General features: G+C 42.6%; 2 protein-coding genes across 2 annotated transcripts; both read right to left on the bottom strand.

Annotated features, from left to right (window-relative positions):
* Positions 1–6,205: 6,205 nt before the first annotated feature.
* Positions 6,206–11,591, bottom strand: INSL6 (insulin-like 6). Its single transcript, XM_006881363.1, has 3 exons — positions 11,331–11,591; positions 10,982–11,214; positions 6,206–6,572 (listed from the first exon to the last, which is right to left on the bottom strand). The coding sequence occupies exons 1-3, from the start codon at positions 11,589–11,591 to the stop codon at positions 6,206–6,208; spliced, it is 861 nt and encodes a 286-aa protein (XP_006881425.1).
* Positions 11,592–15,286: 3,695 nt separating this feature from the next.
* Positions 15,287–17,514, bottom strand: LOC102857327 (prorelaxin-like). Its single transcript, XM_006881362.1, has 2 exons — positions 17,310–17,514; positions 15,287–15,555 (listed from the first exon to the last, which is right to left on the bottom strand). Exons 1-2 carry the CDS (start codon positions 17,512–17,514, stop codon positions 15,287–15,289), a joined length of 474 nt encoding a protein of 157 aa, XP_006881424.1.
* Positions 17,515–27,880: the final 10,366 nt, after the last annotated feature.

Here is a 27,880-nt window from a genome sequence, read left to right as displayed (position 1 = left end):
CCTCGTGTGTCAGAACTGTGCACTATATAGGGTTTCAATGCTAAATAAGCTTTTGGAAGATGGATGATCTGCTGTGATCAAACTCCAAGCCTTAGCCATGCATGCAGGATGCACCACCCGTCAAAGCATATGGAACTCAAAATCCAGCCTCCATGACCCAGAGGGAGCTCTGGTCGCATGGTGGTAAGAAACTGCACTGCATTCCCAGAGATCTATGGTTAAATCCACCAACTGCTGTGCCACATCCTGGAGGGTCAGCTGTGGGTCTGTTCTGACTGGACAGTACACAACCGCATGACCCAGAGACTAGGAGAATTAGATGGTGTCTGCCTACCACTACTGACTGCTCTCCAAGGGATCCGGTCAGAAGGTCCTGGATAGAATTGGGGAGGGGGGGGGATGTGGCACAAAACTCAATCACATCCCAAAGAGACTGTAACTGCCACCCAAGCAGATATATGCAAACCTGTTTATCACGGCTTTGTTAACAATAGCAAGGAGTTGGAAACAACCTAAGTGCCCATCAACAAACGAATGGGTAAAGAAGCTGTGGTATATTTGCACCATGGGATATTATGCAGCACTGAAAAACAAGGAACTCTTAAAATATTCAAAATCAGTGACCGTGGAGGACATTATGCTGAGTTAAATATTGCAGTCACAAAAGGACAAATACTGCATAGTGCCACTGTGGTAAAATGGGACTGACATCGGGGTTGGGGAGAGACTGAGAAAGATGGAATAAATTATGTATACTGCATTGAAACAGATGAGGGAAAGAACTGTTTAAAAGGGATATGTGACTAGGTATTTTTGTCATGACGGGAGTCCAGAGCAAATGCTGCATAGTGGAGTGGACTGGAGGGAGGGATTGTAAAACAATGAAAAAGTTTTACTTTTCCAGGAGGGGAGTGTACTGGGTCAGGGGAGAATTGGGAGGAGAGAAAAGTGCAACAATGAATGAATTGAAATCCAAAGTTTCTGTATATTTTCATTGAGATAAAAAAAAATTAAAAACCATACCCAAAGAGGGGGAAAAAATCCCTCAATCACAAGACTAGTACTAATTAACTGGTCTCATAGAAATTGAAAGGATCCCTAAGACTATGGCCTTCGGTCACCCTTCAAGCCCAGAACTGCCCTTAACTCCAGAACTGCCCTTAACTCGTGTGGCTCAAATTTCATTTACATAATGTTGCTGTTAGGTACCATCCCGTGGCTCAGACGCAGAGCAACCGCAGGTACAACAGAAGAAAGCCTTGTCTGACCCTGTATCCTCCTCAGAGCCCATCTGCGGGGCAGTGCAATCAGAACCAACTCGACTCTATTCCATTTCTGCTGCTGTCAGTGGAATGGAAGGAGATGGCCCATCTTTCTCCCGTGGAGCTGAAGGCGAATTTGAACCACTAGGGAGGTACGACCTTTGGTTTGCAGTACAGCTTCCTACAGATGGCCCAGAGATCCCTGCTGTCGTCGTCATGTTGCTCTCACTAGTTGAGGGTCTTCCTCATTTTTGCAGATCGTCTTCTTTTCCAAGCCTGCTGTCCTTTTTCTGGAACGTGCCCTGAAACAGGTTCTAGGGAACAGGCTGGCTGCCCTTGCTGTAAACTGAGTGCTATCAGAGAGGCACTCACAGAAGGGCAGCATCTGCCCAGGGTTAAACCACAGAGGGCAAGGAACAGAAAAGGAGGACAGCAGACAGGGAGGAAGTGGGAAATACTGTTACATTGTAGGGGTTGTAATACATGTCACAAAACAAACAAAAAATAGCAATTCTTGACTGGGAAACAATTTTTTTCTATCAACTTCAAATTAAAAAAAAAAAATTACCAAGAAACTTGGTAAACCTCACGATAATCTAATTTGAAACTTTGATGGTGCATGTATTGAGTTAATAAATTATACTTTTATTCTTAAAGTACAAATGCTGTTATATGTTGCTGAGTTGGAACCAATTCATAGCTAAAACCGCTGTGGGTTTCAGGGGCAGTAAATGGCTTGGGAGGACTCTTCATGTTGCCGGCAAGAAACTGCTGATTTGAGCCACTTGCCTGAGTTAGGTCTCCAGCACAGCTGTGGTGTGACAATGAGTCAGAACTGACCCACAGCTGCCCTCTAGTGGGTGTGAAGAGGCAGTTAATCTCATGGGAGATTGCCCATCCTCCCGTGGAGCAGATGGTGGATTCAAGCCCTGTACGTTTGGGGTGCAGGGCAGTTTCTTACAAGACCACCAGCTCTATGGCCACTCTAGATTTTTTTTTAAGTTGGCTCATGGTCTTCGCAATCACTTGTTATGCAAGAGTTGGACAATGACCAAGGAGGATAGAAGGAGAATTGATGCCTTTGAGCTGTGGTGCTGGAGAAGAGTATTGAGAATACCATGGACTGCTAGGAAAACAAACAGATTTGTCCTGGAAAGGGTTAAACCGGGTGGCTCCTTGGAGGCAAGGATTCTGAGGCTCCTTTTAACATACTTTGGACATGGTGTGAGGAGGGAGCGGTCCTTAGAGAGGGACATCATGCTTGGGAGGGTGGAGGGACAGCACAGGAGAGGAAGGCCCTCTATGAGGTGGATTGATTCAGTGACCAGGGTAATCACGATGGGTGTATCAGAGACAGTGCGATTGGCACAGGACAGAGCGGAGTTTAGGGCTGTTGTACATAGGGTCGCTATGAGTCGCAGGCGACTTGATGGCACATAACAACAACAACAACAACAACAATGGAAATTCAGGACAGTGAATAGCTCATAAGAAATCTATACTTTGATCAAGAAGGTGTTGTTTGAACAGAGCAAGAGAACACTGAATAGTTTAAAATCAAGAAGAGTGTGTGTCAGAGATGTATCCTTTCCCCATACCTCTTCAATCTGTATGATTAGCAAATAATTCATGAACCTGAACTATGAACCTGGACTACATTTTCACTCAGTGCCTAGCAGACCTATTTCATACCTCAGAATAGGATACAAGCTGCCATTTAGCATCTACATCAAATATTCCTTACATTTACAAAGATACAGAAAATAGACTTCGAGAACTGACAGATTACAAAACACATGGGAAGTATAAAGAAATACAGAGGGTGGGTGGGGAGAAAAGTGCAAAAATGAATGAATGGAAATCCAAAGGCTGTAAATTTTCATTAAAATTAATAGTAAGAAACAAAGTTGCAAATAAAAAGCATAGAGCTGTGCAGTGAAAATCCTTTGTTCTAAAAAACAACAGAGCCAAGTAGGAATTTAAAAATTTAATTGAAAAGAACATTACATTACATATTTGGGGAAAGCACTAGAGAAAAAAAATTCAAATGTTTACCCAGTAATGAACATAAAGTAGAAATAATGGATATCTTTCAGATTTTTTTTGTTCTAATTTATAGATTATTATTTCACACATAGATAAAAAGGGAAAGACCACAAAAAAAGCCCTCTTGCTGTTACCCACATGAAGTGAGATGTATAAGCCTGCAACCTGAAGGAGTGCAGCAATATTCAGCTAGTGCCATATTACCAAAGCAACTTCAGTGTACCACAGAGAGCTGGACGGTCAGCAAAACCGCAGCTTACTAGACCCTAGAGCTGGAGTGTCTGATTCGGTAGTTCTTACATAGGACTTCAGAATTACAGTGGATTTCTAGAGGACTTTGATGCTTCTGATAGCTACCCTTTGAGAAGCAGTGTTACACACGTCTCATTTACATTAAGAATCTCAGTGCTGGTACCGTCAAAGCAAAGGCAGGGTGTACTGAAAATACCCACTTCCTAAATAACATGCCTCTGGAAACTCTATGGACTTTGATAAGTGTTGGTAGTTGTAGAGGGGCTACAGGCCTTTTGTTCATAGGGTCGCTGTGAGTCGTGCTCAACTCGAAGGCAATCAACAACATTTCAAGCTATTTACTGAAAAGCATTTAAGACTTTAAAAAAAATTGTGAAGATAATCTAAGCTGTAAAAGTGTACCAAGTGTAACAGTTGTTGTTATGTGTCATCTAGTCGCTTGCAACTCATAGGGACCCTGTGCACAACATCCCTAAACTCTGCTCTGTCCTGTGCCAATCGCACCGTCTCCGATACACCCATCCCGATTATCCCAGTCACTGAATCAATCCACTTATAGGGGGCCTTCCCCTCCTGCGCTGTCCCTCCACTCTACCAAGCATGATGTCCCTCTCCAAGGACCTGTCTCTCCTTGCAACATGTCCAAAGTATGTTAGACGGAGCCTCAGAATCCTTGCCTCCAAGGAGCAGCCTGGTTTAACCCTTTCCAGGATGAATCTGTTTGTTTTCCTAGCAGTCCATGGTATTCTCAATACTCTTCTCCAGCACAACAGCACAAAGGCATCAATTCTCCTTCTATCCTCCTTGGTCATTGTCCAACTCTCTGATGCATAACAAGTGATAGTAAAGACTATGGCCTGTATCAGACGCACCTTAGTCTCCAAAGAGACACCATTGGTCTTCAGTACTTTGGAGGTCCCTAACAGCAGACTTTCCCATCGCAATACGTCTTCTAATTTCCTGGCTACTGGTGCTGAGAGTGTTGACTGTGGAGCCAAGCAAACTGAAGCTGTGAACAATCTCAATCTCTTCACCATCCATCCCGATGCTGCCAATTGGTCCAGTGGTGAGAATCTTTGTCTTCTTGACATTGAGCCTCAACCCATATAGAAGGCTGCAGTCCTTGACCCTCTGCAGCAAGCGCTTCAGGTCCTCCTCAGTATCAGCAAGCAGGGTTGTATATACAATAGTTTATAACAGGAGTGGTGACTGGTTAGTTCTTTTTAAGCTGATGGCACAGATGTACAGGTATTCTGGAGTGAGCCCAACAGCCATAGGCAATAGTCTGAATGTCACAGAGATGAAATGTAGAACACTCCAGTGTCACTGTCATGTGGCATCAAGTTGCCTATGACTCATAGTGTCCTATGGACAACAGCTCTGAAGCCTGCCCTGTCCTGAGCCAGTCTCATTGACTCTTGACACACCTACCCCCATTGCCCCAGTTACTGTATCAATCCATCTCATCCTGGATCTTCCTCTCCTGTGCTTTCCCTCCACCATTCCAAGCATGACCAGTCCCTCCTGGCCTCCATAGTCTCTTTAAATGCAGTTTAGTCAAGTTTCTATCTTAACAAGAACAGCCAATTTTTAGATGTCTACGTTGATGAGTCAATCTGATTCCTATGCAGCCCATCATGTGAAATCCACATATATAGTTGTCTTTTGTGTCTTTGAGAAAAAGTATTCGCAATGAATAAATCATTGTAAATACAAAATTCAATCATTCCATGTCCAGCCTCACTATCATCAACAACTTTATTTTCCAACTATTGTTCTTTCTTGTTTCCAACTTTCGCTTTCCAGGCACCAAGTATTATTAATACATCCTGACTGCATGTTTGGTCAATTTCAGACTGCAAAATTTGGTAAAAATTCTCAATTTCTTCCTCTTTGGCACTAGATATAAAGAGCATATACTTGAATAATAGTAGCGTTAAAGGGCCTTCCTTGTATGCATATGGATATTATCCTATCACTCACTACATTGGATTTCAGGATAGAACTTGAAATTGACTTTTTGACAATGACTACGCCACCATTCTTGTGTTTTTCCTTTCCTGCACAGTGTAACATGTGTTTATCTGATTCAAAGCGGCCATAGATATGTCTTGGAGAGGGTGCAGCTGGAGTTCTCTTTGGAGCCTCTTTTGGAGGCTTTGCCTCACATACTTTGGACATACTGCTAGGAGGGGCTATTCCTTGGAGAGGAACATGACGCTGGGAAGGGTGGAGGGTTGGCTAAGGAGAGGAAGAACCTCAACCAGGTGGACTGACAAGTTGACTGCTGCAATGGTCTGTTGTGTGTCAGGAAGTGTGAGGATGGCGCAGAACAGGACTAGGTTCAAACCTTTTACTCACAGGGTTGCTATGAATTGTACTCAACTCAATGGCACCAAACAACAACAACAAAACGGATCATGCCACATCCAGCAATATCTTCATATATGTATTTTTTTTTATTAAAAAAGTCATCAAAGAAAATGCCAAGATTCCTGTTAACACTGTCAAGCTTTGCCGAGTGCCTGCCGTACATTTGGGTATTATTGACAGCACAGAACTTACAATTACCAATAATATAAATAAAAATAAATCGACTAAACTTTATTAAGTTAGTATAAGCCCTATGAGAGTCTGTAACTCAGTCACAGTTGCTGTTCGGGTTTTATCTTTCTATAAGCAATGTATGGAGCGCATGCGATACTAAGTTCCTCTCTCGTACATCCTTTCAGACAACACTTTTCTGAATATCCTCTGCGCTTTCTTTGGGGATGACTCCCCCAAAACGAACTGCTTAAAGCTTTAATTCTGTTTGCATTTTCCTTCTTAAATTTGGCAGTCTCACGAATATAAGGATGGGTGTGTGACGGGTAAAATTTCCTCATCTCCTCACGTAAGGAGTTGACCTTCTGATGCTGATGTTGAGGCAGTGACTGCATCTTCAAACCATGTGTTGCTTCTTCCACAGAGACAGGAGAGGCTGTTGAGAGACAAGGAGAAAAAAATATCTTCCTTTAGTATAATCTTTACATTAAAATTCAATGATACTAGAATATGAAAATCAGTCCAATATTGAAAAGCAATATAAATGCCATTTCAAATAAAAAACAAAAATAAGGTTATTAAATTTTATAATGTCAAAGAAATTAGTTATCTTATTTTAAAATAAGATCTTGGGAACTTTGCACTTATTTGTGTCAATATTTCCCAGTGAGCTAAATCACATGCTGCGACACTCAGCATTTTAAAGTGTGTAGTGGTCTCAAGGTTACACAATCATCATCACTAATTCCAGAACATTCCACATCCCCAAAAGAAACCTGGTACTGTTAGCACTCACTCCTGTTTCCCTCTCCTTTACATTCCACCATTGAAGTTGAAGATTTCCAATTTCACCACATCCTCGACAACACTTATTTTCCATTTTTAAAACGTATTAGTGGTTAGTCAGTCCATCAACTACTAATATTCTTTCCATCTTCAGAGACTTACCCTGGACATTTCATATAAATGGAATCCTATGTCTTTTGTGTCTGGCTTCTTTCACTTACCATGATGTTTTCAAAGTTGAGTTGTGTTTTAATATGTATCAGTATTCCATTCCTTTTTATAATTGAATAATATTCCATTTTATGTATATTCATTTTCTTTCTCTGCCGATTGATAGACATTTTGGTTGTTTACTATTTTGCTATTTTTAAATATTTCCAAGAACATGTGTACAAGTTTTTATGTGACCATATATGTTTAATTTCTTGGGAATAGATGTTGTTATGTGCTGTTGAGTCACCTGAGACCCACAGCGATCCTATGTACAGCAGCTCTGAACCCTACCCTGCCCTGCCCTGAGCCAATCTCACTAATTCTGAGACACCACCTTCCATTGCCCATGTCACTCTATCAGTCCATCTCATCCGGGGTCTTCCACTCCTGTGCTGTCTCTCTACCCTTCCAAGTATGTATATAATTACTATTATTCTCTATAGAAGTAGGACTACCAGGTCTTATGTAATTTTATGTTTAGCTTTCTGAGAAGCCACCAAACTTTTTTCTCAGTGACTGCACAATTTTACATTTCACCACATCCCTGACAACACTTACTTTCCATTTAAAAAATATAGTTGTATTAGTGGTTCCGATGCACTGGTCATCTTATCACTGTAAGGAATTGCACTGCCCACCCAAAAGCATGTGGTTCAAATCCACCCACTGCTCTGCAGGAGAAAGATGGGCAGTCTCCTCCCAGGTGATTCACTACCTCTGGAGGGTCAGCTATGAGTTGGCTGTGATGTGAGAGTACATAACAATACAACAACAACAACGGCTTTGAGGTAACTTGGGAAGACAAAGCAAACTACTGTAAAAGAATGTGCACAGGCCTAGAACTGGAGAATAAAAAGCGCAGAACTTGTTCAGCATCCCTCAAGCTGAAAGAACTGAAAGACAAAATCATACTTCAAGCTGCAGTCCTGGAGATGCAACGGGGAAAGTTCTGAACAACCCAGGAAGCTTCAAATGAAGATGCAGAGAATACCCAGAATCACAAAAAGAACTGGTTAACACAGAAAAATTCTGGAAGAATCAGATGACTGAGAGCCGGTGATAATGAGGAAGTTCAAGCTGCACTGAAAGCACTGGTTGAAAAAAGAAAAAAAAAAGGCCCCCAGGAATTGATGTGATTCTAACTGACATTTTTCAAATGACAGACACAGCCGTCATCAGTTACTGCTAGGGAATTTGAAGGGCAGCTGCCTGGCCGTGACTGGAAGTGATTCATGTTTGTTCCCATTCCCCAGAAATGGTGATCCAACAGAATGTGGAAATTATAATTAATACCACATGCAAGCAAAATCCCGCTGCGGATCATCAGAAAATGGCTGGAACAGTACTTACGATTGTCCTGAACTGCCAGAAGTTCAAGTGCGATTTAGAACAAGCTGTGGCACGATGGATGTCATTGCTGACGTCATATGACTGCTAAGAAAACAAAGGTTCATCCTGGAGAGGGTTAAACCAGACGGCTCCTTGGAGGCAAGGATTCTGAGGCTTCGTCTGCCATTCTTTGGACATGTTGTAAGGAGGGACCGGTCCTTGGAGAGGGACATCATGCTTGGGAGGGTGGAGGGACAACGCAGGAGAGGAAGATCCTCTAGGAGGTGGATTGATTCAGTGACTGGCGTAATCGGGTCGGGATGGGTGTGTCGGAGACAGTGCGATTGGCACAGGACAGAGCAGAGTTTAGGGCTGTTGTACATAGGGTCGCTATGAGTCACAAGCAACTTGACGGCACATAACAACTATATATAGATATAGAGATAGATACACACACACACACACACACACACACACACACATATTTGGTAATTCTCATTACTTTGAAAAAGTAGCATGTATAATCAGTGTCCCATGTGCTAATTTGGTATCTTACACACTCTTCCTCCCTCCTTTCTGTGGTTCTCATTTCCATTTATCCTTCTATCCTATTCCTTCCTGCCTTGTGAACTTGGTATCATTTTAAAAATGGCAAATGCTGTTTTAAATGCTTTTGGTTGATTCTTCTAGGAATGAGTGCCACCTGTGGGTTCCTGTTGGTCTTCCATGCTTGTCTACGGTTTAACGGAAAGGTGAGTCACTGGAGTGAGTTTTGGTCCAGGTTTGAAGGTTGACTAAGGGTCATAATCTCAGGGGTTCTACCAAGCTCTAGCAGGGCAGTGAATTTGATCATTTTTAGGTTCTTGAGTTTTGTAAATATTTTCTATTCCCTCCATGCAGGACCTTTTACTATGATCTCTTTTAGTGTGGTCAGTAGTGGTAGCTATACCCCATCTGGTTCTTCTGGTCTCAAGGTCATAGAGGATGAGATCCATGTGGCCCATCAGTCCTTTAGACTAATTGTTTCTACGCATCCTGGCACTTTCTTTGTTCCAGACAAGGAGAGATCAATAGGTGCACCCTATCAAATAAATGACAAGGCAATACTTTCAGTAACATTGTATTATTTTCTTTTAAATTGGCAAACCACATTGGGAATAAAATGTGCTGGTTACAAAATGACAAACCCCGGTGGTGTAGCCCATAGCATGCCCCACTGCTAACCAGAAAGTCCTCACATCTCCAGTAGTTCAAATCCACCCCTCTCTCCATGGAAGGACTGGCAGTCTCCTCTTGTTTAGATTTACAGCCTCAGAAACCCAATGAGGGTCACTATGAATCAGAATCGACTCAGTGGCAGTGCATGTCACAAAAGTGAACAACACAGTTGGAAAAGTGTGGGTTTTCATTGGCGGGCCCAGTTAGCCCAAAAGCCACACTGCCCTAGTGGTCTGAATTCACTAGTCACTCTGAGGGAGAAGGGTGGGCAATCGTCTCCTGTGTGATTGTTTCAGAAACCTGCTAGAGGGTAAGCTCAGTTGGTTTGGACTTGACAATGAGTTTGAGTTTTAAGTTTTCAAAAATAGATCACTGGATCTCTCTCTCTTCCTGGTCCATCTTAGTTTCAAAACTCTTTTGACATTATAGCAACATACAAGCTCCAGTGACCATCCTTCTACTGCACAAGAGGTACATGGCCTGGAAGAGTCCCTGGATCGTCCATGTCAAAGTTCTACCACTAAACCACCCCTGACCCCACAAGCATAAACTCCACACATATTAGAACCTGAGCAAGAGAGGAAGACTCAGTGACTGGGATAATGGGGTCAGTGCGTCAGAGACAGTGAAACTGGCTCGCAATAGAGGAGGGTTTGCAAATGACAGCACATAACAACGTGTACTAGCAAACTGGCTGTCAACGACCTCTTTGAAGTGCTCAAGAACAAAGATGTCAGTTTAAAGATGAAGGTGAACATGAGCCAACCAAAGGCATTTAAAATTACTCCATATACATGTGAAAACAGAACAATGAGTAAGAAGACTAAAGAATTGATGCCCTTGAATTGTACTGGAGAGGAATATTTAATATACCAGGGACTGCCAAAAGAACAAACAACTTTTTCCTGTAGGAAGTGCAACCAGGGTGGTCCTTAGAGGAAAGGATGGGGAAACTTCATCTCACTCCTTTTCAGTACATCTTAAGCAGGGGCAGTCCCTGGAGGGAAAAAAGGCATCACGCTGGGAAAGAAGTAGATCAGCAAAAGTGGTTAGGATCCTCAGGAAATGGACTGACCAGCGACTGCAACGATGGCGTGGGCCATGGCAGAGATCATGACAAGGGGCAAGGATAGAGCAAATCTGAAATCTGCTGTCCAGAGGGTCACTAAGTCGTAGTTAACTGGATGGCACCTAATTATAAGAACAACAACAATATATGTTGGTTTTTGTTTTGCTTTTAAAATTGTGCTCTGGGCACAAGTCTGGCTTTCATGGGAAGGCCACATCCAGGGCAAATTTGAGGATGAGAGGTATACGCTGATTGGGTTTACATTTTACCTGGAGGCAGCAATGGGGAACGTGGGATCCCGGTGGGGAAGAGGACTCCCGCGGCCTCCACGGCGCGGGGCACCAGCTGCCAGTGAAGGGGTGGCCCCTCGAACAGGCTCCAGTCTTCGAGGCCACAGAGTTTCACTATTTCTTTCAGCAGGTGCCTGCCACATAGCTTCTTGCTCTGGATGGGGCTGCCCAGCTCGAGATTGAAGAGAATCAGTAGGAGCCCGAGCTGCAGGTGACACAGGCAGAAGGGCCGCATCCCCAGGGTCCCGGGGGGCTTGCAGCTAGCCGTCCGTCAACGGTCGGCCAGCTCTGCGCCTGCGCCCCTCGTGGTCTCGGGCACACCTGCCAGGCTTCCGAGCGCGTGGGTCTCGCGAGAACACAGAGCGGGCAAGAGGCACCTCCCCGCACGTGTGCGGCGCGTGAAGCTCCAGACACTGCGTTCCCGTCCAGGGCACCAGAGGGCGCCTGGGTCTCGCGAGAACACAGATGGAAAGTGCAGGACGAGAGCAGCTCCCAGCACGTGCGCGGCACAAGAGGTCCCCAGAGGGCGCGCCTCCGCGAGGACCCACCGTGAGCGCCCGAAGGCGGCGCCTGAGTGCGCATGCGCGAGCCCCTGAGCCCGGGGTGCGGGGACCTGCGGCTCCGCCAGGTACCAGCTACAGCAGGTGCGAGTGCGCCACCTGAGGCCAGGCGCCTCCTCCCACAGGTTAAAATGGAAGCCCGAGATACTTTCATTTTCCTGGTTCCCCCCTGGGGGGATTGACCAGCCCTGGAAGTCGGTCACCAGTTGTTGAGTGCCCTTGGGTGGGAACTGACCCTTCAGCGCGTTTTCAGGGGCCGGCAATGGCCGGCCCGGGGAGCTTTCCAGCTCGCTCAGCTCCTCGTTGCCCTCACGGCGCTCCCTTCACGGGCGCTGGTGCAGCAGCGGGGGCTCCCTCCCGGGATGGCGGCTCCGCGACCCCGCTGCACCCCGAGACCCGAGACCCGTGTCCCTTGGTCCCATGTCCCTTCCCTCGTCCCCGTCCCCCAGTCCCTTGTCCTTGTCCCTCATCTCGTGTCCTCTGGGCTTGTGTCCTCTTCCCGTGTCCCTGACCCTCATCCCCCTGGTCCTGTGTCCCCCAATCCCGTGTCCTCCCGTCCCGTGTCCTCTGGGTTCTTGTCCCCGTCCCTTGTCCCCCTGTCTCGTGTCCTCATCCCGTGTCCCATTGTCCCGTGTCCCTTGTGCCCCTGATCCCGTGTCCCCCGATCCCGTGTCCCCCGATCCCATGTCCTCCGATCCCGTGTCCTCCCGTCTCGTGTCCTCATCCCTTGTCCCCCTGTCTCGTGTCCCCTGATCCCGTGTCCCCTCGTCCCGGTTCCATCCCGACCTGGTCCCATCTAGTGTGCAGTTCCCAGTCGGTGCAGAGCACCTGCACCCCTGCAAGCTCCACCCACAGGTTGGGGGTGCGGGACAGCGTCCCGAAGAGCGAAGAGTTCGGGGCACAGTGTCAGGGGCCTCGGATGGAGACCCACGGGTGGTTCCTCTGGCGGTTCGAATCCAGTCTCCTCCAGTGCGATTTGCAGCCTCTGGAAAGCTGCTGGAGGGCCCGCCGTGGGTGGGTTCCGATTGGACCCCAGTGACTTTCCAGGCCGGGGCCTAGTCAGGTCGCTGCCTGTTGCCATCGTGAGACTAGCTGGGGACAGGGTCTGGGGGTTGCCTTCTCGTTGCCACCACACCTGGCAGTTTGAGAGGGGATTGTTGGCAGCAGTTGTAGCTTGGTCAGTTTTAGTTGCCTCATCTGAATGTGAAAATTGGACAGTAAATAAGAAAGACTAAAGAATTGATGTCTGTGAATTGTGGTGTTGCTGAAGAGTATTGGACAACCCACAGACTGCCTAAAGCACAAACCATGGTGTTTCAGAGGGCGTGCAAACGGTGCTCCTTCCAGGCATGGATGGTCTGACTTCATCGCACATACTTCGGGCATGTTGTCAGGAGAGGCCAGTCCTTGGGAAAAGCATGGGCTCATGGAGAAGAGAGGAAATTGCTCAAGGAGATGGACTTGCACCTGGTGGAGTATGTGGCCTGTCCTGTGCATGATAGGATGCTTCAGTCTGTTGGTCATACAATCTCTGTGAGTCATAATTGACTCAGTGGCACCTAGCAACAACAACAACAGTTGCTTTATAATTGCAAGTGGGAAAAAAATGTATGTGTTTTTAATATATGTATCTCCGGTGGTTTAGTGGTAAGAAGCTGCACTGCAATCCTGAAGGCACGCAGTTCGAGGCCACCAGCTGCTCTGTGGGAGAAGGATGTGCAGTCTCCTCCCCTGTGATTACCTGCCTCTGAAAACCCACTGGAGGGTCAGCTATGGGTCGGTTCCAGGTCTGTAGTATACAACAACCACAACATCTGTACAGTTACATACTTCACTCACGGAGAAGATCATGAGGGGTGGAGAGGAGAAAGAAATTGTTAAGAGTTTCATCTTGCTTGGATCTATAATTAACATCCTTGGTACCAGCAGTCAGGAAATAAGGAAACATGTTGCACTGGGAAAATCTGCATTTAGGGACCCCTCCAAATTATTGAGGATTAATGGTGTCAGTTTGAGGAGTAAAGGGTGTCTGATTCAGGCCATACTTTTTCCAGTCACTTGCTATGTATTTAGGAGCTGGACAGTAAAAAAAGGATGACAAGAGAAGAATTGACACCTTTGAGCTGTGGTATTGGAGAAGAGAACTAAACATCTCATGGACAGCCAAAAGAACACACACATTTGTTTTGGAGAGGGTGCAGATGGAATGCTCTTTGGAGGCAAGAATTATGAAGCTTCACTTCACATACTTTGGACTTGTTGCTAGGGACGTGATGCTGGGGAAAGTGGAGGGTCAGTGAAAGAGAGGAAGGCACTTAACTAGGTGGATTGACACAGTGACTGCCTCATTGGGCTGTTGTGTGTCAGGAAGTGTGATGATGGCTCAGGATATGACAGGGTTCAGATCTTTTGTTCATAGGGCCTCTATGAGTCATACTCAATGGTACCTAACAACAAAAACAAGACCCAAAAATCTTTTCCAATTTACTGTGGTGATTGTTACGTTTCATCAAATCAGAACCAGAACATACTCATAGCTGACTCTGCAGGGAGTTTTTAAAGGGAGTAAATCTCACGGGAGGAGAGTGCTCATGTTCTTTCCACGGAGCAGTTTGTAGGTAAGAACTGCCTGCCTTTGTGTTGGATGTGCAACTTCTTACCTAATAGGTCACTAGAGTGCCTTTGACAGTTTTTTAGGAAGATTTCATTTTGACTTTTATGTACATTTGTTCTAAAGAAATATTGTGGTGGTTGTTATGTGCTGTCGAGTCATCTGTGACTCATAGTGACCCTATGTACAGCAGCCCTAAATCCTGCTCTGTTCTGTACCAATTTCACTGTCTCTGACACACCTACCCTGATTACCCTAATCACTGAATCAATCCATCTCATAGAGAGTCTTCCCCTCCTGAGCTGTCCCTCCACCCTCCCAAGCATGACGTTCTCTCCAAGGACTGGTCGGTCCCTCCTTGCAGCATGTCCAAAGTATGTCAGACGAAGCCTCAGAAGGCTTGCTTCCAAGGAGCAGCCTGGTTTAACTTTTTCCAGGATTAACCTGTTTGTTTTCTTAGCAGCCCATGGTATATTCAATACTCTTCAACACCACAGCTCAAAGGCATCAATTCTCCTTCTATCCTCTCTAGTCATTGTCCAACTCTCTGACACATAGCAAGTGATTACAAAGACTTTGGCCTGTAACAGTCACACCCTAGTCTCCAGAATGACATCGTTACTCTTCAGTACTTTGGAGAGGTCCCTAACAGAGACTTTCTCATTGCAATATGTCTTTTAATTTCCTGGCTGCTGGTGCGAAGAGTGTGGAGCCAAGCAAACTAAAGCTATTAACAATCTCAGTCTCTTCACCATCTATCATGATGCTGTTGATAGGCCCAGTGGTGGCATTATTCTGGTTCATTGCATTGATCCATTGCACCTGGTGTTAGACTTAGCACAAATTATGTGAGTTTAGTGGTAAATATTTATTATCATTTTGTCAATAAGAATTAAAGATCAAAAATTGCATTTACTCCATTAGTGAAAAAAGAATGACTTTTTAGCATTAAAAGATTGATTAACAAAGATTTCAATACTCTACTAATGTTTTGTTATACATTAAGTCAGAAAATCAAAGCACTAGTAATGAATTCTCATATTTTAGTGAGAGAGTACATCTGTGAATATTTTATCAAGAAGACATGTAACCATAGACAGCTTCTCCTAACATGCTGCTTTTAATTCTTTTATGCGACACCCTTGTTTACAACACTTGACAACCAGACCTTCTTGCCTTGTCTTTGGTCGGGAAAGTTTTTCTAAGCCAAAACCTTTTAATTTTGAAAGGCTGTCATCTCCTGCTCCATTTGCTCTGTTCTTCATCACTTCTGTAGGTTCTTCATTTGCCATCCCTTCCTTTAGAAAATTAGGAGTGACTTCTGGTATCTTATTTAACATTTCTGTGTCATGGTTGATGTAGGATGATACATTATCTGTTGAGTTTTTAAAAATATGAGAAGAGAAATAATCATATCAAGTAGCATCAGAAAAATGAGAGAATTTTCCATGAACAATAGGAAACCTTTCCTCGATTGGGCCCTAAACATCAGCAAGTGTCCTAATACCCACACATTGTCATTTGAGTTTTACAGATCAAAGCACTGTAACATTGCCAAAGCATTACTTTATACTGTTGTAGCAGCTTACATGCTAAGCCTTAGAGAAACCATAATATATCTTAGCATTAGAGAAGTCATTTTGTTCTGACAGACATTTTAAGAAATGTATGTCTCAATAAGTTTAGAAATAATATCTTTTACTGAGTGTTTTATGTTTTTAAACAAGCTGACCCAGCTTGGTTTCCACTCCCTGACTTCATTCTGTATCTGACCCAGGTCCTGAATACTCATGAGAAGTCAGAAACAATAACAACTCCTAAATGGGAAGAAATCTAAGCTGCCAACCACAGTGAAGTTTGTGTAACCCCCATGCCCAATCTCTGGATATAAAACCAATCTGTGCTTCTTCTCAGAGTTGGAACGGTTTAAGCATTAGGTGATTTTTTTTTTTACTCCTACATTTAAATAAACTATGTTGACCCCTAAACTTTCGCTGATTATTTAGGATCTTGCATTTTCTGCCTTAACAATACCGTCTACCACTTCGTGGTCTCTTCCTGTCACTCCCCTAAACACTTTTCATGTTTTCCCTGTTGGTTTCTTGACACTAAGCACTATTGTTTTTTAAATTGTAGAAGGTGGTCATAGAAAGCTCTATGAACATATATTTTTCTCACTAGAAATTTTCATCCAGCGATGGGTTATGGGAATAATGCTTCCAAAGTACATAAATTGTTTTAGGCTATCAGCAGCTCCCTGGAGCCAGGTTACTGCTGAGCATACTTTAAAAGACACAGTGTCCAGCTGCTCTGATTTACTAGATCTCAGATCCAAGATCTCAAACATGCATTTAACAGTCTCTGGTTTTCCCAGTATTCAAGTCAGTCATGCTTGACACTAAAGAGAAAATTGCAGTTAACAGAACAATTTAAATGCTCTCATTTTTTCATTTATTATTATTATTGATTTTAATGAAAATTTACAGAGACTGGATTTCCAAACAGTTTGCAAAACATTGAAAGCAGCAAAGGATCTAGTAATGAATGAGTGAGGAATCTAAATTTCTGAAGAAACCGAATTTTCTGGAATCTGATCCCTTGGGTTTCTCCTGTAGGCTCCTGAGCCTTTTATTCCCTTTTCATACCCTGTGGTCCAACGACACTTCAAGAACCAGCTCACAGAAGTGGAAAGAAAGCAAGGCTTTCTTCTTAGATTTAGGTTAAAGAAGGGGGAAGGTTTGATGATGTAGGCCATAGCATAGCTTCTCTAATATGAGGAGAGTAGCAGTTATCTGTAGTTCTGAGTGCTGACCACATGCGCTTTGGCATCCACATGTGCTTGTTGACCAGCTGATTGCTGTGTCCTTTCTTTATAACATGATGCATGGTGCCCAGTCCCTCTGCCCCTGTGTGCAGAAACAGCATGCTGACAACTGCTGCTTTCCCTCTAAGTTTCATTAGTGCTGAAACCACCTAATCCTATCCTGTGAGGCTTTCCTGTCCTCTGGAGATCATTCATGACGAGCTACAGAATCTAAGCCCACACATTGAGGCACCAGCACAGTGGAGTTCAGGGGTTGAGCACAGATAGACATGAGCCCTGGAGCTGGGGAAATAAATGACTCTCACCTTCAGCCACGATGGACTTCGGTGATGGCAGAGTTCCACTGAAACCTCTCCTCCAGCTCACTTCTCCACAGAGTTGAATCAGGAAGTGTATTAATTCACGGCCACATAGCTTCACTCTGTCTGTGTCCTTGAGTGAGCGAGCTCTGGGGAGCTGGTCGAGCAGCAGCCATATGCCCAGCAGGTGAGACAAGAGAAAACTGGGCATCCTGGCTCTGCTTTCCAGCCTTTCTCTAGGAAAATCTATCCGCGATGCAGGCTTTTATAGCCGTTGGGCTCCCTTTCAGACCTTGAATCTAAACCTCCAGCCCCTCCCTTTCCCATAGCCTCCAGGGAATTGCTCCTCAGCTCCAGTCCACATTCATCTTCTTCCTGTTGGCCCATCTCTGCTGCATTTGACTGTTTCCTTTTATTAACTTAAGCTTTTTTTTATTTTAAAATTCTGTCAGTCATTATTTAAAGCCTTACCTTTTGTATTTAATATTTTATTTTAATTTTTATTATTGTTGAAGATAGACACAGCAGAACATACACAGTCATTTTCTTTGTGTACAGTTCAGTGACCTTGATTAGATTCTTGATTTATTTAATTTTACCCTCCCCTTTGAAACCTGATTTTTATTAGAAATGTGGAATCTGAAAATCAAATGGAGACACTTAGGCAAGCCTCCATAATCTGGTCAGTTCTCATCTCACATTGCAGATGTCTTAGATAATCAATAACCTAATTCTTCAGCATTTTTGTTTTTTTCATTTATCAGTCTATTCTATATCTTGAGAGAAGGATGGACAGTCTTCTCCAGTGCAGTTAACTGCCTCTGAAAATCTGGTCAGCTATGGGTCTGTTCCGACTCAATGTTATATGATGACAACAGTAATTCTATAGCTAGCTAGTTAGCTCTGTAACAATCTGCAGTTTTATCTTGAGAATTTGAAAGTATTTACATTGAAATACTTTTCATTGCATAAAAACTAGACATTTTAAAAGAATTCATTGTTTGAGTGTATGGTAGGTGGTTTACTATATATGATCTTTACTACAATCATTAAGTCACAGAAAGCAAATGTAGGTTCTGATTCCTGGAGCTGTCTCCTGGGATTATGAGGAGATGGGAAATAGGAGTCTGAGAGCTACCCTCTGTATCTTGGGCTTCCTCTTGGTCTTGTTAGGATTATGTTTATTGGGTATTGTCCTTTTTCTCCAGGGTTGGGTGGTGTCTGAGTTGTTTCCCCGTTTCATACAGAACCTCAATGACTTCTGAGGTTCTGTACCCCAATATTAAAGCTCCCCCAAGATGTCTCTGTTGTAGACTTGAGCTACCTCAGAGATTTCGCTATGATTAACCATGGATGGAGATTTGGAATATGGGATTTGCTGCCTCCATCCTTCCTAGTTGTGTGTAAGGATGTTTGCTGTAAAAGAGCAAGCCTTGATGTAATTGCATTCTTTCTATAAATACTGGCTGAAATTTTACTAGAATGTAAGGTGAAAGAAGTGACAAAAACTCTGATAACCATATTACTGTTCTAAAATTGTTCTTGCTATTTTGCTCTTAGCTATTTTACTTAAAAAATAAGTTTGTGGTACGCGGTTCAAATCCACCAGATGCTATGCTGGAGAAGGAGGGGGCAATCTCCTCCTGTTATAGTCAGATCTGATTTGACGGTACACGTAAAAATAATACAAGAAAAATGTAAAAAAAAGTTTGTAATTTGAAAATACTGGGTGGGCATGTGATTGTATTTTAAAACTAACCTAATTCTTTTCTGTTATATGATGACATTGTGATTTTTATTATTTTCTCTTCATGTCAGGTTTTTTTTCCTATGAAAAGAAATTTATATTAATCTGAAATCTCTTTGAGAATGAAAGATTTGAGAAACTTGAATAGTATAAAAGGTACCAGAGTTTGATGGCCTCAAATTAAATTGATTTAGTGTCCAGTCTCATTTTAGGCTTTTTATTAGACCCTAAGGTCCAAAGCCATTTTCATATAAGTTTAAAAAGTCCAGTTTTTGAACTTTATGTATGCTTGTTCTAACAATATCCATGAACATACTCTGGTGCATTGTAATAGTCCACACTTCCAAGTGTTAGACATTACATAAATTGTCTTTTTATGTTGCTAAAGGCACTTTACCAGAAAGAGTTGGCTGACCCAGAAGAATTTCATGAAACAACATGTGATCAAGAGCTTATGGCGATGGTGATTAACGCGGCTATGAACATTGCTGTACAAATCTCCATTTGTGTCACAGTTCTAATTTCCTCGGGGTATATTATATTTCTTGTAATGGAATTGATGGGTCATGTGGAGTTTGTATGTTCAACTTTTTGAGGAAACGCCAAACTGTCTTCTAGAGTGGTTGCACCGTTTTACAAACCAACCAACAGTATATAAGAGTTCTCCCCTCTCCACATCCTCTTCAACATTTATTGCTTGCTACCCTACTAAATTTTGCAATTGGTACTAGGTTGAGATGGTATCTCATGGTTTTATTTGCATTTCTCTTATTGCCAGTGATTTTAAGCATTTCTTTATGTGTCTATTTGCCACCTGAATGTCTTCCTCTTTAGAAAGTCTTTCTGTGTCCTTTGTTCACCGTCACAGGAACATGGAAACAGCCCAAATGTCCAACCATAATCAAATGGATTGACAAACTGTGGTACATTCATGCATGTGAATTGGATTGACAAAATGTGGTACATTCATAGTGGAATACTATGCAGCACCTAGAAGCAGTAATTTAGAAAAATACTGTGTAACTTGGAAAAGGCTGGAGAGTATTAACGCTGATTGAACTAATGCAGTCTCATAAGGACAAATACTGCATAAGACCATTATTGTAAAAATAGATAACTAGTAAAATATGTATGGGAACTCAAGAGGAAGAGGGCTGAGAATGGGAGGGGTGAAACCACAGGGTTGCATAGTTTAGTGGAGAGGGAGGGAGAGGGAAAAGGAAATGGGAAGAATCTGGGTGAAAATACAGGATAATGATGGGCAAGGTCCAATGGTGATTGATTTTGTAAAATATAATACATGAGAATGATTATATGAAACACAGTGTATATGAACTTTGTACGTATACCAATTTTAAAAAACCAAGCCTATGTTGAAAAGTCGATTAGGCCCTCGGGCCTGCGGCTTTTGGGCCTGGTTTTTATTGTGTTTAGAATGAACATTCTTCTAAGTAGTACAACATTGGTCTGTCAGTTTGCTCTACTGAGGTAACATGAGGTTGCTGTGTTACTGAACACTGTGCCACTAGTTTGTCAAATGCTGTAATGGTCACCCATGGTATTTGGTGAAGCTCCCAGACTGGAGGATATCTGCGTTTATTCCCATTCCAGAAAAAGGTGATCCAACAGAGAGTGGAAATAATAAAATATATCACTAATATTACACGCAAGATCCTGCTGAAGATTATTCAGAAACAACTGGAATAGTACATCAGCAGAGAACTACCGGGTGTGCAGGCTGAGTTTAAAAGAGGCCATGGCACTAGGGACATTATAATCAACATTAGATGAATCTTGAAAGCAGTACCAGAGGAATGTTTTATCTATGTTTCATTGACTGTGCAAAGACATTTGACTCTGTGGATCACAACAAATTGTGGCTAACCTTGAGAAATACGGGGATTCCAAAACACTTGATTGTATACATGCGAGACCTAAATGTGCACCTGGAAGCAGTAGCCAGAACGGAGCAAGAAAACACTGCATGATTCAAAATCGGGAAAGATGTATTCCTGGGATGCATCCTATCTCCATACCTTTCAATCTATATCCAGAATAGATCATTCAGGAAGCTGGACTTTATGAGGAGGAATGTGGCATCAGAATTGGAGGAAGACTCACCAACAACCTGCATTATGCAGATGACACAGCCTTGCTTGCTGAAACTGAAGAGAGCATGAGACATTTGCTGCAGAAGGTTAAGGACTGTAGTTGTCAATATGGACTGAAGCTCAGTATAGATTTTGTCCTTTCTTTAAAATATGTTGTCTGGTGCTAGTCCCTCTGCCCTCGTGTGCGGCAGCAGCACTCTGACAACTGCTGCTTTCCCTCTTGGCTGCCTAGTGATGAAACCATCTAATCCTATCCAGTGAGACCTTCCTGCTCTCTGGTGAAGTTCCTTGGAGATCATCCATGACTGAGAGCTACAGAATCTAAATCCAAATACTTAGGCACCAGCAAAATCGGGTCTAGGGGTTGAGCACATGTCTATACGTGAGCCCTGGAGCTGGGGAAATGACTCTCACCTTCAGCCAGGATGGACTTCAGTGATGGCAGAATTCCACTGAAACCTCTCCTCCAGCTCACTTCTCCACAGAGTCCAATTCTGTAGCATATTGATTCATGGCCACATAGCTTCGATGTGTCTGTGTCCTTGAGTGAGCGAGCTTTGGGGAGCTGGTCCAGCAGCAGCCATATGCCCAGCAGGTGAGACAAGAGAAAACTGGGCATCCTGGCTCTGCTTTCCAGCCTTTCTGTAGGAAAATCTATCCATGCTGTAGACTGCTTCCCCTGCCTGGCTCCACCAGCCTTTTATAGGCCGCTAGACTCCCACTCAGACCTTGAGTCTGAAGCATCAGCCCCTCTCTCTCCCATAGCCTCCAGGGAATTGTCCTTCAGCTCCTGTTCACCTCCACTTTCCTCCTAATGGCCCATCTCTTCTGCATTTGGTCTTTACCTCTTTTCTTGTCGTAAACCATTTTTTTTTACTTTTCTAAAAGTAAAATTTTATACTGGTAAACTTTTTATGTTCAAATTCTCTTAGTCATCATTTGATTTAAATTCTTTAAACTTTTGGTCATATTTTGTTTTACTGTTTGTTGGTGTTGAAAGTATACGCAACAGAACACACAGTACAATTTTCTTCCTATCCATTTTGGTGACATCAGTCGCATTCTATAGATGTGTAAATAATCTCACCATTTTTTTGAAGCCTTGTCTTAATTAAAAAATTAGAATCAGAAAGCACAATGTCAAACCCATTCACTATGACCAGTGCTTTGGTTCACATATTAATGTTTCAAAAAGGAAGTGTCCTGTACTTTAGATGTACTAAATAGTTTGTTTCTTTGGACAACTGTGTAATCAACATCCACTATCTTTAACCTCCACACTTAGGTATTTGCAGGCTTATATTAGCAGGCATAACTCTCTCGAGACCTGTGTCACCAACGAACAGCACTGCAAGGGACATTTTCATGAGTATCTAAAGGACAAATGAAAATCACCTGTCTCCAAATTTCTTTTCCCTCCCCCCTTTTTATGAAATGTGGTTGTTAATTAACTGACAAGCACTTTGCTGCATCTGCCTGTGTTGAACGTTGCTCACAATCCAAATATACAGCTGCTTTATTTATAAAGATTTTTTTTCATCCAGTTATTTAATATAGATTGCTCCTAAAATTCTAGGGAGAGTGAAATTTTAATTTATGCATGCAAAAAAAATCATCTGAAAATTACTAAAATTCCACATTTAGTTATATAAAATACCAGATCCTTTGGTAAAGTTAGAAAGGTGGTGATATTGAGAGTTTTATTCTATAGTCTGATAGAGGACAAGAGTTTGTTATTTTTGTGATTGGTTTTATTTATGGGCTTTGGTTTTGTGTTGGTTTTTTTGGGTTTGTGTTTTTTGTTGTTTTTTTTTAAATCTTGCCTTCTTTCCCACACAACCAGTGGATGAATTAGGACATGTCAAAGGTAGGAACAGAACCTGGCAGCCTGATAACAGAAAAACCTGCAGGCTGTTTGTTGGCACCTTAATAATGGCTAATTTTGCAGCCCTCCTGGAACAAAACTTTGCTGCAAAGACTCTGAGCAACATTGGAAACATGTTCCCTGTAAAACCTTTGGAGAAATGTTTGCTCTGAGAAAATGTTCATAATGAGATGTTTGCACACCTGTTATAACTGATCCCAATTTTTTATGTTTATGGTACTTTAATATCTTGCTTAAAAGCTTTGCCTATATTGGACAATTAAAACAGACTTTCAAGGGGGGAAAAAAAGAGGAACAAACTGGGGGGAGGGGAGGGAAAATTGTGCAACAATGAATGAATGGAAACCCAAAATCTCTGTTCATTAAAATTATTAAAATTGAAAAAAAAAGCTTTACCTATGCTGAATAAGAGCAATGATGTCAGTCTGGTGACTAAGATATATCTGGTCCAGGCCACAGTATTCACAATTACTTGGTATGAGTCAGAAAGCTGTACAAGAGATGATAGAAGGAGAATTGATGACTTAGATCTGTGGTGCTGAGAAGAGTATTGAGTGTACCAAGGACTGCTAAGAGAACAAACATTCATCATGGAGAGGGTGAAACCAGGCTGTTGCTTGGAGGTAAAGATTCTGAAGCTCTGGCTGATATATTTTGGGCATGTTGCATAGATGGAGCAGTCTGTGGAGAGGGATGTCATGTTTAGGAGGGTGGAGGAACAGCACAAGAGAGGAAGACCCTCGATGAGATGGATTGACTCAGTGACTTGGGTAATGGGAGTTGGTTTGTCAGAAACAAAAAAGTTGGCACAGGTTTGAGCAGTGTTCAGAGCTGTTGTACATGAGGACACTATGAGTTGAGGGCACCTAACAGCAACCACAACACTGAATAAAGTCAGTTAAGATTTTGTTTGCTTGTTTTCCATTGGTTTGCTTACAAAGTTTGTATACATTGTGCTTCAGACTAATTTTTATTCACCTTGTGTTTCATACAATTAGTGTCATGCATAATGGTTTTCTGTGTGTTTTTTATAATTGGTTTGCTTACAAAATTCATCCTGGAGAAAGAATGAAAGTCACACAAGCTTTGAGGACTTTCATTCATATTGTCGATATGAGTCTCTTATGTACGACTCAGTGGCACTTAACAACATAGAGACCAGTTGGCCTAGTGGACCGAAAGTGATGCTACCAAGCTGAAGGAGGGTGACTAATCTGTGGCCCTGAGGCCTGTTTTTCGTTGTTTTTGGTCATTCTTCTAGGTCGCATAGCCCTGGTGTGTCCACTTGCCATACACAGGTTAACTTGTGTTTGCTGTGAAGCTGCACACTGTGGTACTGATGTCAACTGCAAAAATGGTTACCCATGGTGGATTGTGTTGGGTGGAGCTCCCCAAAGACAACAAGCTTGGAAGCAGGAGTGGCATCCACTTCTGTAAATAGCTTGTCGCCGGAAACCCTATCAACCTGGAGAAAGGATGAAAGTCACGCAGGTGTCGCTGTAAGTCGCCCACGACTCAACAGCACTTAACAACAAAGTTCACATACATTGTGTTTGACACTATATTCTCATTGTATTTCATAAAATCATTCTAATGCATTATGTTTTATACAATAATCTTAATTGAACCTTGCCCTTTATTACCCTGTATTTTTGCCCAGATTGTTCCCATTTTCTTCCTTCCCTCCCTCTAGCCACCAAATCGTGCAACCCTGTGGTTTCACATCTACACATCCACACCCCTCTATTCCCACTTTATCCCTTTTTAGTTCCCTGTACAAGTTTTACTAATTTTCCTTGTATTTTGCAATAATGGTCTTGCTGTTGTTGTTGTGTACTTTAGAGTTGAAACTGACCAATAGCTGGCACTCTGGTGGGTTTTCAGACGAAGACTGGGCACCGACACCCTCTCCAGCAGAAGGCGCTTAGGGCCTTAAATCACGTGTCTTCAGGATGACAGCGCAGCTTCTTCACTAGGCCGTCAGAGCTCCTGTCATATACAGTATTATCTCTTTGGAGGCTGAGTTAGTTTATTGAGCATAATGTTCCCTAGTGTTTCCCAAATCATGCAGTATGTTTCAAAATCATTGCTCCTGAGTGCTACGTAGTATGCCATTGTGTGAATATACAACAGTTTCTCAATCCATTCAGTCATGGTTGGACATTTGGGCTGTTAACATGTTCTTATGATGGTGAGTAACATGATGTGAACATTCATGTACAAATCTCTGTTTGTGTCTCAGTTCTAATTTCTTTGGGGTATATTCATAGTAGTGGAATCGCTGGGTCATATGGAGCTTGTAGGTTCAACTTTTTGAGGAAATGTCAACCTGCCTTCCACAGTGCCTGTTCCGTTTTCAATCCTACCAACAGTGTATGAGTTTCCACCTCTCCACATCCTGTTCAGCATTTATTGCTTGCTGCCCTGCTAAACTTTCTCACTGCTACTGGGGTGAGATGGCGTTTCATTGTGCTTTAGTTTTGCATCTTTTTTTAGTTGCCAGTGATTTTGAGCATTGCCTCATGTGGCTATTGCCCATCCAAATGTCTTGCTTTGTGAAAAGTCTTGTCATGTCTCTTCCTCATTTTGTAATTGAGTTATCATATGCTCTCCACTAGAGACACAAGAGTCTTCTGTAAACTCATGAGACCATTGTTTGAGGGGTATTGCCAAATGTTTTTTCACAGTTGGTAGATTTTCTTTTCACCCTGTTGGAAAAAGCACACGTTTGACGACCACAGAGATTTAATCTTTAAAAGGTCCCATTCAGTTTTATCCTCTTTAGGTCATGCATTTCTGGCTGAATTTGTTATTCTCTTTATACCATTAATCAAGCCTTAAAAGATTGGCCCCAGTTTATCTCGTACGACCGTTATGGTTTGGGGCTTTACTTCCAGGTCTCTGGTCCACCTTGAGTTGATTTTTGTGCGTAGTGTGAGATGTGGATCCTGTTTCAGCTTTCTGCAAGGTAGCAGTGCAGTTTGCCAGCATCATTTGTGGAAGAGTTTGTCGTTCCCCCATCTGATAGGTTTTATTTCCTTGTAGCATGTCAGTTGAACATAGATATAGAGTTGCATTTCTGGATTTTTTTTGTTCTACTCCATTGGTCCATGTACCTGTCATTGTACCAGTACCATGCTGTTTTGGTTACTACTGCTGTGTAGTAGTAGTTTTTGAGGTCAGGGAGTGCTATACCTCTGACTTAATTTTTGTTATTCAGAAGTGATTTGCTTATTTGGAGTCTCTTTCTTCTCCAAATAAACTTGACAACTTCATTTTTGCTCACATTGCAAAATGAACTTTGTATTGGCATTGTGTTGAACATGTAGGTTGCTTATGGTAGAATTGTCATTTTTAAAATATTGAGTCTGTCTATCCATGTAGAGGGAACATTTTCCCATTTATTTAGGGGTTTTGAAATGTTCTCTAGTTTCCTTTATACATGTGTTTTTTTGTCTCTAGTTCGATTCATTCTCAGGTATCTCAATTTGTCGTTGGGTATTGTAAATGGTATTGGTTTCTTGGTTTCCTTCTCTGGGTTCTCTTTGTTATTGTAGAGAAATCGCATTGAATTTTGAATATTGATATCTATCCTGCCACCCTACTTAACTTGCCTACTAGCTCTAACAGGTTTTATGTTGAATCCTTTGGGTTTTTAGTGTACAGTATCATATCATCTCCATGTTATTGTTGTTGTGTACTGTACATTTGGAACCAACCCCTAGTTGACCCTCCAGTGCATTTTCAGAGTCAGTTAATCACTCAGGACGAGATAGCCCATCCTTCTCCAACAGTGCAGCTAGTGGTCTTGAACTGTGTGCCTTCTAGATTGCAGCGTATCTTCTTGTCACTAGGCCACCAGAGTGGCCTGTCATCTGCATATAGCACTATTTTAGCTATCTCTTTGTGGGTCTGAATGCCTTTTAATTCCTTCTCTTTTCAAGTCAAGATTACTCACCTGGATCAAATGGCAATAAGCTGAGGACAGAAAAGTGGGAAATGGCTCCTTTAATTAAACCCAGCTGCTGTCCTGTTCCCTTCAGCTAAGGCTGAGTCCCAGACAGCATCTTCAGAGAGCTTGGTACCTTGGAAATGAGAAGCAGCTGAAGGATTAATACAAACAGAGACCACTGAGCCTTTCACTTCTGACCAGTTTACCTCAGATTATTTGTTGTTGTTTTATACTGTGGATTTGAAAAAGCACGTGACTAGTACATGACTAAGGATATGTCCAATCATTTGGGAACTAGAATATAGGAAATCCTGCGGGCTAGTTGAGGGCAACTTGATATAATGAGTCCTGCTGGCCTCCTGGAGCAAAGCCTTGCTGATAGGACTCTGAGCATCTTGTGGAACATGTTTTTTTATAAAAGCACTGGAGAAATGTTTATTAAGAGAAAATCTTCATGACTAAATGTTTGCACCCCAGTTAAAACTGGTAACAATTTTCAGGTGTTTATGATATTGTTTTAATATCTTGCTTAAAGGCTTTGCCTGTATAACAGCAATGCCAATCAAAACCACAATGAGAAGCCATCTCATCCCAGTCACAGTCGCAAAGTTTAACTGGACAGCAAGTAGGAAATGTTTGAGAGAATGTGAAGAGATAGCAAATCCTGTAGACTGTTTATGGGATTGTAAAATGGTACAACCACTCTGGGAGGAAGTTTAGCATCTCCTCAAAAAGATTAATAGAGAAATTTCATATGACCCAACTATTCCACTGCTTGGAATATTCACTAAGATAAATAGAACTGAGGCACAAATGGAGACTTGTACAACAATATTCACAGCAAAGTTATTCACCATTGCAAGCTCATGGAAATAGCCTAGA

Source organism: Elephantulus edwardii, unplaced genomic scaffold (assembly GCF_000299155.1).
Source record: "Elephantulus edwardii isolate Elephantulus edwardi_28Jun2011 unplaced genomic scaffold, EleEdw1.0 scaffold00014, whole genome shotgun sequence".
Classification (NCBI taxonomy): Eukaryota; Metazoa; Chordata; class Mammalia; order Macroscelidea; family Macroscelididae; genus Elephantulus; species Elephantulus edwardii.
The sequence above is the reverse complement of the archived record's forward strand: the minus strand, read 5'-3'. Positions and strand labels throughout refer to the sequence as shown.

Coding starts and splice junctions, on each gene's coding strand:
- INSL6 (XM_006881363.1), bottom strand. CDS start 11,591: ATGCGCACTCAGGCGCCGCCTTCGGGCGCTCACGGTGGGTCCTCGCGG. Junction 11,215..11,330: donor CGCGCTCGGAAGCCTGGCAG/GTGTGCCCGAGA, acceptor TGTCACCTGCAG/CTCGGGCTCCTACTGATTCT. Junction 6,573..10,981: donor TTGCTGCCTCCAGGTAAAAT/GTAAACCCAATC, acceptor ATTATACTAAAG/GAAGATATTTTTTTCTCCTT.
- LOC102857327 (XM_006881362.1), bottom strand. CDS start 17,514: ATGCCCAGTTTTCTCTTGTCTCACCTGCTGGGCATATGGCTGCTGCTC. Junction 15,556..17,309: donor GAAGTCCATCGTGGCTGAAG/GTGAGAGTCATT, acceptor AAAACTCAACAG/ATAATGTATCATCCTACATC.